Genomic DNA, 13,283 nt, shown 5'->3' with positions numbered 1-13,283 from the left:
AAACAATTTGGCTTTATGCAGGGCAGATCAACAAAAAATGCAATTTTCATTGTAAGGCAAATGATGGAAAAATATAGGAATAAAGAGACCAACGTTCATATGGTATTCATTGATCTTGAGAAAGCATATGATAGAGTTCCTCGAGAGATTCTGTGGTGGGCACTCAATAAGAAAGGAGTCACTGGCGAATATGTAAAGATTGTGAGAGATATGTATAAAGTAACGACTAGTGTTAGGACATGTGTGGGAGAGACTGATAAATTTCAGGTGAAAGTAGGATTGCGCAAAGGCTCGGTGCTTAGTCCTTATTTATTCTCATTAGTTTTGGACCAGATAACAGCGAAACTACAGGGTAGCATTTCATGGTGCCTCATGTATGCTGATGATGTAGTGTTAATAGGAAATAGTGAAAGAAAATTAGAACAAAAACTGGAACAGTGAAGACAAGCTCTGGAGGAAAAAGGTTTAAAACTTAGTAGGACAAAAACAGAGTATTTGGAATGTTCATTTAAAGATTGAGTTTGTACAAATAAAATGGTATCTTTGGATGGTAAAATGATTGTGAAAAGCAATAGTTTTAAGTACCTAGGATCGGTATTACAGAGTAATGGAGAAATAGATGGAGATGCATGCAGTAGAATTAGGGCTGGATGGATGAAGTGGAAAGAAGCGAGTGGTGTGTTGTGTGACAGAAAAATTCCAATGAAGCTGAAGGGAAAATTCTATAAAACAGCCATAAGACCGGCTATGATGTACGGAACTGAATGTTGGGCAGTGAAAAAGAAAGGAACAATGAATGCATGTGGCGGAAATGAGAATGCTTAGATGGATGAGTGGAGTGACAAAAAAGGATAAAATTAGAAATGAGTATATTAGGGGAAGTCTAGGTGTGGCACCAACTGACGCCAAAATGAGAGAGCACAGGTTAAGATGGTTTGGTCATGTTCAACATCGAGACGTTAATCACCCAATACAAAGAATAGCTGAAGTGCAGATTCGAGGAAGGAGTAGGAGAGGAAGACCAAAGAAGACCTGGGGGGAGACGATAAGGCAGGGCATGTTGGTAAAGGGGATTAACATTGATATGACCCAAGATAGAATTGTGTGGAGAAATGTAATTAGGGAAACCGACCCCGCATAGGGATAAGGCAAAGAGAATGATGAGTAGGATTGTATCAGGGCTCGGTGCTTATTGAATTAGACAACAGAGGAACTACGGGTTAACATTATCTGGTGCTTCATGTATGTTGATGATGTGTTAGTGGGAAATACTGAAACGGATTTATAGTAACTACTGGTGGAAACAGTGGAAAGCATTGTGGACACAGGCTCTTACAGAAAACGTCTTAAGATGCTAATATTGAGAATTTTTTTATTAGCAAGGTGTCCTATAGCTTCTTCCTCATCTCACATTTCAATCCCAACCTTTTTCTATTTCTCCATCTTCCTATTGGATAGCTCTATCCTCTATTATTGCTTATTACTTATTTTAACATGTTACAAATATGTCAGGCACCCAACAACAGAAACATTTATTTATATCTTTTATTTACTAATGATAAAGACATTTTGTTTGTTAAATCCAATGATCCTCTTTTTAACGATAATTTCCAATATATTGCTTACACTTCATCATCATCATCGGTGACAGCTGACAGCCCATGGAGGGCCATGGTCGCCCGTTGGGGTTTCTAGACTCTAAAGTTTTACATGGTGTGGAGGCCAGCCACACGCATAACTCCTCAAAGGTTCTAACTAAACGATATTTATCTAAAATATTACTTTCTTGTTTCTTTTTTGAGGAGGTCTTTTCGGCGTTATGTGTGTTTTGCTTACAGTTGCTGCTTAAATTTGAAAACAGTTGAGAGCAATAGTCTTAAGTTGGAAAAATTTTATCATGATTCGGCATGAATATTCATCAATTCAGGATATCAAGGTATTCGACAGGGTGAATCATGATATATTATTAAATAAACTAGATACTTTAGGTGTTCCACCCTTGATAGTCAAATGGTTCTGAGACTATTTGAATGGATGAATTCAAACATTAAAAATTGGAAACTATTGTTCTGAAGGAATACTTATTATGAGTCTGGATTATGGAAGATCTAAATCCGAAACCAGAAATTCTATCAATAACAGAGCAATCTAGAGGAAGATGAGGAAATTTCTGAGTAACCAAAGACTCAATCTTCAAATCCAATAACGGATGGTAAAATGTTATATTCACCCTATTTTTCTTTATGGTATCAAAGACTGGACTGTTAATGTTGACTAAATCAGAAAGCTGGAAGCTTAAGACAACATATTTGGGGCACATACTTAGAAATGATAAGTACAAGTTGTTGCAACTGATTATAAAGGGTAAAATCGAAGGAAAAATGCGTAAGCTTCCTGGTGGAAGACAAATATCCTGGCTGAAAAATATTTGCAACTGGACCAGGTTAAAAACACAAACGCTTTTAAGAGAAGCAGAAGATAGAGACGAATTTACACTGGTTATAGCCAATTTTCATAAGTGGAGTCGGCACTAGAAGAAGATATATTTCTTTGTTTCTGCTCATATCGATTTAATATACCTAGGACTACCAGGAAATAATAAGATGGTTGAAGTCTACTTGAGAATCTCGAAGATTTTTATAGATGCATGTTTTATATTCCACTTAAGTTCATGTCAATAGGGAACTTGCATAAAATTTTAAATTCGAAAAAAATGTTATAAATCACAACAGAACATAATTTAAAAAATGTATCAAAGATTAAAAAGTTTTGTTTGGCTTTCGTTTGGCCCCTAAAGATGATTAAAAATTCAAATTAAAACAGGTGGTCCAAAACGCGTTGTGACGTCATTCGTTTAAATTATGTTTACATTCTTCCAAAAAAGTGAACAGAATTTCAAATTAGACATTATAAACGTCAGTAAAAAAATACAGTTATGTAACCTCACAAGTGTTTTTGGTCGTTTGAACTATTTTAAATGTCATTTAATAGTGTCAGTGTCAAAACGAATGCCAAACCTAATAGGGAACTTGCACATTTTTTTATTGCATAATAATATTCAGTTTCCTTTAAAAATATGATTTCCAAAATTTCACGCCTTAAAACCTCATAATAACAAGTACAAATTTAAAATCTATATTTTTTTTTGTTTTCTGGCCTTGGTTTAGAGAACCTTTAGTCAATTTAAAATAGTTCAAACGATCAAAAACACTTGTAAGGTTACATAACTGTATTTTCTACTGACGTTTATAATGTCTAATTTGAAATTCTGTTTACTTTTTTGGAAGAATGTAATCATAATTTAAACGAATGACGTCACGACGCGTTTTGGACCACCTGTTTTAATTTGAATTTTTAATCATCTTTAGGGGCCAAACGAAAGCCAAACAAAACTTTTTAATCTTTGATACATGTTTTAAATTATGTTCTGTTGTGATTTATAACATTTTTTTCGAATTTAAAATTTTATGCAAGTTCCCTATTTAGCTGCCCCGATCGTTTACATGACGCTAATCTGTGTGTACCTTCTAGGCAACTTATAGCCGGTTTCACCAACGACAAATAGTAGTTTAATTCTATGAATAAAGTTATTCCACCAATAAACTGACATTGCTCCAATTTACTAACGTCACATAATACTTATTTTACTAATTTATCAAATAAATACATACTCGTCACATACATTGGCAAGTTAATCTCGCTGTAAATATTTATAAGAAAGTAAATTCGCCAGTTTAACTTTAAATTATCAAAATTATATTGAAACAAAATATAAATGTCTAATAAATTTTATTCGATAAATAGATAGGTGCTACTTCGGTATGCGGTCTACGGCAGAGTTTCTAGTTTGGTATGCGGTCTACCGTCTGATATGCGATCTACGGCAGTTTAGCTGATTCGGCATGCGGTCTACGTACAAAAACAAATTAGAGAAACTATTACAAACTTTTTATTTATTATTTATATATTATTTTATTTATTACAAACAAATTTATTATATTACTTAAAAGTTAAATAATCTTTGAAAAACTTATTTGTAGGGTCAACTGACAATACATAAACATTTTAAACGGTTTATACATATACATCTCTAACATCGTGCAGAAAAGCGATAAACTTATCTTCTACATTCCTTCGTAGAAACTTCCACGCAACATAATCCAAATGGGACTGCAAAGTACTGACAGGAACACCTCTCATTTTTTTCAAAATCGTAATTTTACCCTCCAACCAGGATCTTTCTATCCCTTGCGTATGTGCTCCTGTTTGTGGGTCGACATAATTTTCCTGGTGGTTAACGGTTGAGTGCACGTAGCCTAATTGGCGCAAATTGCCGTATGCTGGCCATTCGTCCGAGTGAATTACTGACCCAGCTTCAACTTCCCTTTGTATGATGGGAACTAGGGTCGCTCTGTCTCTTCGCTCAACATAAAAATATCGGACCTCCTCTTTACTCTTTAATCCGAAGACCCACAGACCGTCAATTCAGCGTCCATGATTCCGATTATTTTCCGCTTCAGCATCGCTGTCTTCTGATTCTGCTGGATGGTCTCCATTTAATATTCGTCCTCTGTTGTATTTCCTTCTGCCCGCAAATCTGGCTTCGTCAATTTGGATTGGGTCTTCTTCCGTACCTCGAAGCTGTCCACGGCGATTCACTGACATCACAGAGGAACAGACTTCTCGACACATGCTGTACCAGTCCCCTATAGCTTCACTTCCTCTCCCCGTTACTTTCATTACTGTGTCAAAATCGAGTTCCAAAATGAACATGAACATCAATTCCAAAATTTGACATAAAGTTAACTTGCAGTTAATTTTTCCATTTAAGTCGGTGAAATGGAAAAAACGGTTGCCATGCCTAACTGATCTTGTGGTCTGGCATCCTCTCCTTGGACAGCGAAGAACTGGTCTATATTCACCACCCCGATCTCGTTTCCGCTTTTCTTCCATTTCTGCCCCACATCGGTGGCACGGCTCAGCGTCTTCAACATTTTGTAATAAACCATTCGCTCGTAGAAATGCTACTGCCTCTGCTTCGCTCGAAATGACAGTTTGATAAAACTCTTTTAGCAACATTTTGTTTGCAACTAAATCAATCTTCATTTTGGGGCTCATTTTATACCAAAATAGGTCATTAAAGGTTTTAGTATAAGCACTACGTAATTGACCAATAATGAGTTCGTCATAATTTCCCTAATTTGTTTTTGCATTCCTAATTGAGCAGTAATGAGTTTATTTCAAAGATTATTTACTTTTTAAGTAATATAATGAAATAGTAATGAGTTTGTCATAATTTCCCTAATTTGTTTTTGCATTCCTAATTAAGTAGTAATGACTTTATTTCAAAGATTATTTAACTTTTAAGTAATATAATAAAATAGTAATGTTTGTAATAGTTTCTCTAATTTGTTTTTGTACGTAGACCGCATGCCGAATCAGCTAAATTGCCGTAGACCACATATTAGACGGTAGACTGCATACCGAAGTGGCACCAATAGATATCCATTGATTTATTTGTTGTTGGTGAAACCGGGCCTTAGAAATACAAATACATACATTCCAAACTACCTTTCACAATACAAATCATGGTAAAAATGTGCCAATGGACAGAATATTACACTATCTCAATACAAATCCATGCATTGAATCTTTAACGCCTGCTCTTCAGTATCGCCAATGATGGCTGATTGTGCGATTGCCTATGATCAGCACAATTGTCCAACTCATTTATTACTCAGCAATTCACTCAGACTTCAGAGCAGTATCTCCAAAAACCGACAATTCACAGATCATCCACACATCCACAGTCATGGGCAATCAAAGACAGTTATAGCTGAGTATGTCCTCTACAAAATCGCTGCTCACACTTGAGTGTGTGTAATTGCCGATCATGTAGAGGAGCCATAACATATACAGAAAACTGAAAGCAGCAGTATATGATATCAGAAAGTAAATTTATTACAGTTGAGTCTGCGAGTCTTTACCCGTGCGTCATCATTTAAAGCATACGAAATAAGTCGGAAATTTACTAAACGCAACGGCACGTGGATATTATTCCGATCACGGGTTATAGTATAAAATTTGACGTTATCAAATAAATAGAATGTCAAATTTAAGTTTTGCTTTAAAATTTTGGTGCATAATTACAGCTACATTTGAAGTAGCTTAATAAATTATTTTATTATCATTGATTAATAAATAAATTACCAATTTATAAAAAAATTCGATAACATATTTTCTTTTTGTTATTTTATTCACTTTGGCGGAACCCTAAACACAAGCATTCAACTGTGTCAACAATGAGGTGAACTTTGTATGTTGTCAAAATTTATCGTAAAATAACATAAATTTATTACAAACTTTCTAACTCCAATATAAAATTAGTTGTGAAAACAACTGTTTGTATACTATAAAAAACTTCAAAATGCTAAAATTAGAAAAAATAACAGCAAAAAATTCAACAAACTGACAGCCACAAAAGTAAATAAACCAAAACGTCAGAAATTGTACTTAAAATATGTGAAGACATCCTCAATCGTCTTTCTTTGTACCTATCTCTTTTCAGTGAACTGAGTCTAAATCATTCATAAAAATAACATGTGTCTTTACTTAATAACAGGCGGCAGCTGGTTTGTCATTAATTACATGCGTGGAAGAGAATGATGCTAAATAAAAAGTATATGTTTTATCTCGCCAGGTATTAATGACGCACGGGTAAAGACTCGCGGACTCAACTGTATTTAGGTACTTATTGTTATTATCTTTTGTTTTGTTAATTATTATCAACTTTGGTATTATTTTTAAGTTTGTATGAGCTCATTTAATTTATATAATATACAGGTACTGTAGGGGTTTCCCATTCAACAAATAAATAAATAAATATGACACAATTCTAAACAATGCACAGTTTATTTAATAAATTTATATACTATAATAGATAAGCTAGATAAAGCTAAATTTCTATCACCATTTCAGCAATATTCAAGAAGCCCTATTTATATAAAAAAAAACATAACATTCTATAAATTAATAAGAATTTTTACAATGGTTTTATTAACATTATACTCTGCAATATAAAAATTAAAGCAACAATGTTTTTGTTTTACTTCTACATACACAAAGCTCAAAATCATTAAACCCTTAACGAAAACAAACAATTCACCATTATAACATTAACTCATTGAATGTTAAAACCGTGATACCAGTTTACAAAGGCTATTTATACCTAATAAATTATCAGAAGAGTTCATTCCTTCCATTTGTGCAAAAAGGTAAGTTATTACACAATTGCAAAAAACATTTACCACAATAATTCGATTGACAGAGCTTACCTAATATAAATTCCCATTGTTCACAGCCCAAAGAACGTTCAGGTACAACTTCGAGAGTCAACATTTTGTTTTTAAGCGCAAATTCGTAAATACCATGAAGAAAACAATTTATACTTAATTACGTTTTGGTTTATTTGACAATTCTTTGTCCAAAATAAAGTTGAATGTCAGTGTCAATAATACAACAGCTGATTAATCTTTTACCAACTGTAAAGTCTGTCAGTGCAACCAACATAATTTTTGCGAAAGATTTTACTATAATTTTTAACGAATTTTAATTTTTTTGCTACAGTATCAGTTTAAAAAAATTATAATCATATTTCATTTATGAGTATATACAGAATTTATATTTAATAAAGTAAAAATATAAATTTGTCAGCTCTAACGAAATTACAGAATATTTTATTTAGAAGTATGAACTGTTGCCTAATGTGTGGGAATCCTTCTTTACGAACATTGAATGATCTTTACGCCTTTCTGTTATCCTGATCAGAAATATTGAAATGTTGGGTTTGAGACGACGACGTCTGGGAGACTGATGGAGAGAGACTGAGGGAGGAAAATTTGAAAAATTTTCTGTTTTTTATTTATAAGAAAAACGATGATGGGCTATTGTAAAAATACTTAATTTAGACCATGTAAAAAGTCTATTAAATTTAATTATCGCTATGGGGACTGGGGAGAGTCGGACAAAACCGGGTACAAGTTCATAAAATCGTCGTATTTGGACCATAATATATTATGATTCAGTTATGTTGTCAGATATATTTTCTTTAATACCTATGCTTTAAAGCATGAACCACTTTCTTCGGCTCCGCATATCGGGCATCCTACTGTCCCTGTCTGGTTTTCCGTCCTTTGTCCAAAAATGACCTTTGTTAGTGAAACCACAAACCATACTGTATGGTTTGTGAGTGAAACCAGAGTGAATGCCTAAATTAGGTATTATACAACCAAATTTGTCTCTTATAGGGCTTTTCATTCACAGTCATTTGTTTCGAGCTTCTGTCATATGTCACATAATATTAATATATCTACGTCATACATTATTATATATACCAATGATACAAACCAGACGTATGACGTAGATATATTAATATTATGTGACACATGACACAAGCTTGAAACAAATGCCAATCGATGAAAAGCCCTATAAAACAGAATCCCCGTTGCTAACCGTGGTAATGGTAGTGTTTTTTTCTAAATCAAATGTTAGACATTAGACACTCTATAGTTTCCTTATCTTTAGCCAGTTTAATATCATTCTTCATCTGGTTTCTAGCCCTGCCAATTTTTTATAACTTATTATTCTCGTGCTCTTCCTTGACTTTTTCTTTCTTGTTGGCAGTCTATTTTGGATTCTACTGGTACAGTGGTGTCGCATGGTAAATTCGGATAAAAATATACCTACCTACTTACGTCTGTATGTTTGAAAACTAACTGGATTTTCCTTTGCTACTTTATATTCCCTATATCTACATCAAAGACAAAGTGATTTCTGGAGATAAAAATTCGCCTTCAGAACATTAATATCTGCGGTGATGCCTTTTTTTCTTTTGGTATATTGTTTATTTGGTCGATAACTACCTACTTGTTATCATCATCATCATGGCATCCAAACTCCTAGCGGAGTGATTCCCTCCCGCTTTGGGCTCTTCCGATTCGTTTGTCGCGGTGAATCAATCCGCATTTTGGTTTTACAATTATTGGTTTTTGCTTATGGTTACCCATTCTCTGACTCCCATCTTCTTATAAGTTCCTCGACTATCTGGTTCTCCCATATAGTTTTGGGTCTTCCTCGTGGTGTGCCTGATACAGGTCTCCATTTGGAAATTTTCTTGATGACGGCTTCTGGATTTCTCCTTTCTATATGTCCCATCCATCTGAGTCTCTGTGCCTTGATAAATCTGACGATGTCTTCTCCTTTCAGAAGTCCTCTTACTTCGTGTGGTTCTTGAGTTTTCTAAATTCATTATTACCTAAGTTTAGTGGGCCTGCTATCCTCCGAATTATTTTCCTCTCTAGGATCCTCAATCTTTCTGGGTCAGACACATTACTTCAGCACCGTAATATGTGATTACTGGTCTAATTGCTGCTTTGTAAATTTTCAGTTTAATATTCTGAGTAAGCTTCTTATCTTTGAGGAAGTTATTGTATTTCCAGCAGGCTCTGTTTCCTGCCTGGATTCTTTCACTGATTACGATGCTTCTATCATTAGTTCCATTAACTGAGAATCCAAGATATTTAAAGTGTATAGGTACCTTTTCAAACTCATGTTCACCAACTTGACTTTTTTTGGTATATTGTTTATTTAGGTAACGTCAAAAAATATGAATTTCGGTCAAGAGTAAAATACCTTTATAGTTCACAATATTTCAACTAGAATGATGCAATTGCACATTGAAACATAGTTTTTATTTCTGAACAACTTTTTATAATAACAAATTTCAATATTGTGAAAAATAAAGGTACCTAATTGCTCTTCAGTAAATTCATATTTTTTGACATATGTACCTCGTATAAAATTAACAAAATTTAATATCTTATAATTTTATCTTAGTTGTTAGACTATGCAGAACGTTTTATAAAGAATAACTTTTTTTCGTAAAATTAATAATAACGGAGCTATCATAAATAAAAATGATGTTGGTGTCCGTGATTTGGGGAAAATTTTCAAAAAAAAATTTTCAATTAGAAGAGGTATATGCAGATTATAACATAATTTTTAATTACAAACAACTTTTCTCAATGACAATTTTCGATATTGTGAAATATAAAGGCACTTTACTCTTGAGCGAAATTCATATTTTTTGACATACCTCGTATACTGTTGATAAAATTTGATATCTGATGATTGCGTATTAGGTTTTAGACTATGCAGAGTACTTTATAAAGAATAACTTTTTTTTGTAAAATTGATATTAAAGAAGTTTCCCATATGGTTCCAAGTTACGCAGACACACTGTATGCCGGTCTTAATCATCTATTTCGGCTTTTGTTAGAACATCACTCATTTTTCGGTATTGAACTGTATCAAATGTTTTTTGGTAGTCCACAAAGCAGGTGTAAATAACGCAAGTAATATCTCTGCATCTTTGGAATAATACCTGTAGACTAAACAGTGCATCTCTCGTACATACGTCTTTCACGAATCCAAACTGTGTGTCTTGTATTCTCTCTTCGCTTAGCTTGCATATTCTGTGATGTATAATTTTAAGAAAAAGTTTTAATGCATATATTCCATGTGGTGAGACCGCTCCCGTCTGGAAAAATTTCTGATTCGGTTTCTTTGTGGATTCCAATTCAAAAATGTCCCCTTTAAACAAATCTGAAGGGTGCCGGGCGGAATTTTTGGGCAGAAATTGTTTAAACAATTTTTTTAAACAAATACAAAAGATCGCGTTTTTTGCTTCGGAACATATATTTTTAAGTTTGTTGGGTCATTCTAAACAAGAAAGGTATCTAGTAAATTTTCACAAAAATTGATAGTTTTCGAGTTATAGGCGATTAAAAATCTGAAAAAGGCGAAAATACGCATTCGAGGCTTAAAAACTCATATTTTAATTAGTATATTTGAGGTTGCCATATACTTAAATTTAAGTTTAAACATTCAGCTTCAATATTCTGAAGAGTTATCACGTCTAACCTTAATTTAAACCGTTGTTTTTTAATTTTTAAATATGCATGTCCATCCGATTTTTTTACCGGTGCAGCGCGCTCTATTTAAAAAATCTCCTATTTTCCTCCAAAAAATATTTTTTCTAGATTCCTTGGGATATTCTAAATAAATTAAGTTTCTTGACATTTTTCTCAAAAGTTAATAGTTTTAAAGTTATAAGCGATTTAAAATCCAAATATGCGTTTTTTGGCATTTTTCGGATTTTAAATCGCTTATAACTTTATAAAACTTTTGAGAAAAATGTCAAGAAACTTATTTTATTTAGAATATCTTAAAGAATCTAGAAAAAGTATTTTTCGGAGGAAAATAGGAGATTTTTGAAATAGAGCGCGCCGCACCGGCAAAAAAATCGGAAAAACACGCATATTTAACAATTAAAAAACAACGGTATAAATTAAGACTAGACGCGATAACTCTTCAGAATCTTAAAGCTGAATGTTCAATCTCTAATTTGAGTATTTGTCAACCTCAAAAATACTAATGTAAAGAGTTTTTAAGCCTCGAAAATGCGTCTTTTCGCATTTTTCAGATTTTAAATCGCCTATAACTCGAAAACTAAAACTTTTTAGAAAAATTACGAAATACCTTTCTTGTTTAGAATGACCCAAAAAACCTAAAAATATATGTTCCAGAGCAAAAAACGAGATATTTTGTATTTGTTTTAAAAAATTGTTTAAACAATTTCTGCCCAAAAATTCCGCCCGGCACCCTTCAGATTTGTTTAAAGGGAACATTTTTTAATAGAAATCCACAAAGAAACCAAATCAGAAATTTTTTTCGGACGGGATCGGTCTCACCACATGGACTAATGGCTCATAAGGAAAAGGTAGGTACTGAATAAAAATAGACTTTTTCTTGTTTATTTTTATGACTTTATTTTGATAAATACATTTTTTAACAAGCGTTAACACTTAATGCGCAACATTTATATTCGATCAACCTGAAATTTATTTAAAAATGGCCAATCGAAAAAGGCAGGCTTTTATTAGGGTACTTTTTTCTTTTAAACATATAGATACTTCTCAAACATGAAAAAAGTTGAGTAGGTACTACAATTCCATCATTCCGATTACATTTGCACTTCAAATGATGACAACCAATGAGAATCCTTAGATTATTGTAAAATAGTTTAAGAATTTGATTTCTTTCATAAGTTTTTACTGTTAGTAATACTGTATAATGTAAACAGAATTTATTTTTTAAACTTAACTTTTCAGGGCTCGATTTTTGACCCTTCGCTTCGTTATCGAACGTACTCGCTTCGTATCTGTTTAGTATACGCTCTGAGCTTCGCTGGTGTCGCTCCTGGCGGATTACTAATTCAACTTTCACCGGTAATTTTTAAATTTATTATTTAATTGTTATAGCTTAATATTTAACGCTAAAAAGTAATTAAATTATAACAGATTTTTTTAAGATTTTGCTAATCATTTTGACGTTCTATTGATGAAATATTAATTTCTTACTTCGGATACTTTCACAATTATCGTGTAGATGGCGCTAGATTAATTTATAATTACATATTACGGAACATTAAAAAAACGTAAATTCAGTATTTAAAACGTAAGTATATTTAAGGTAAAAATATATACCACAGCTTTGACCAACTAATATTTTTTATAATTAATGTTTTTAATTTTAATTTTAACTTAATCACTTTGACATTTATGTCAAATTTCCGGTAAACGTTTACAGATTTGCCACTACTGGCGCTCGCGAATTTATAAATATCCCCTCTACGTACGAGCTCACAGCGTATACATAGCGAATACGTTCGTTCGTTCAGATACCTTTGACATCGATTGATAGTAGACTAATAGGTCGATACGGCCAAGGCCCCGTTCTCATGACAGGCGCTTAACGCGCCTTTTGATAACACGCGATTACAACTACATTCGAACCCGCTCATTAGAGTACCTACCGGTTATAAGAATATCCCGGTTTATGGAATATAAATTCGAGGTCCCGAAACGTTTCCATTTACCCTTTAATAAATTTATCCGTTTATTGGAATATGGTTTAGTAAAATAGTATCGCTTAATAGAATAATTTTTTCAGATCAACGAATAAATTTTTACGTACAATTTCCTAAAAATTGAAATTTTGCCTGGTATAATGGTTTGTCGGTAAGAGCTTCGAAAGCCTGCTGTTTTGTATATTATTACGGTTTGTCAGGTACCTAATAAACACTTTATTACTGTGTTATGAGTAAACGCTCCTTTCCCACAGAAAATTCAATCGTTCGTCGACAAGGTCATAAAATAATTTCA

The 13,283-nt window shown here is 33.0% G+C and overlaps 1 protein-coding gene across 2 annotated transcripts in view; it reads right to left on the bottom strand.

Moving 5' to 3' along the window:
- The window catches only part of LOC114334143 (PHAF1 protein CG7083), a 52,549-nt gene extending 45,037 nt beyond the window's left edge, over positions 1-7,512 (bottom strand). The window contains exon 1 of one of the 2 annotated variants that reach the window (XM_050649955.1): positions 7,335-7,512. In XM_050649955.1, coding sequence (XP_050505912.1) covers positions 7,335-7,398 — 64 coding nt within the window. In that variant the 5' untranslated portion in view covers positions 7,399-7,512. The remainder of the gene's footprint in view (positions 1-7,334) is intronic. The other variant, XM_050649956.1, reaches the window with a different exon arrangement.
- Positions 7,513-13,283: the final 5,771 nt, after the last annotated feature.

This window comes from Diabrotica virgifera, chromosome 4 (genome assembly GCF_917563875.1).
Source record: "Diabrotica virgifera virgifera chromosome 4, PGI_DIABVI_V3a".
NCBI classification, from domain to species: domain Eukaryota; kingdom Metazoa; phylum Arthropoda; class Insecta; order Coleoptera; family Chrysomelidae; genus Diabrotica; species Diabrotica virgifera.
Note: the sequence above shows the minus strand (reverse complement) of the source record. Positions and strands in the feature narration are given on the sequence as shown.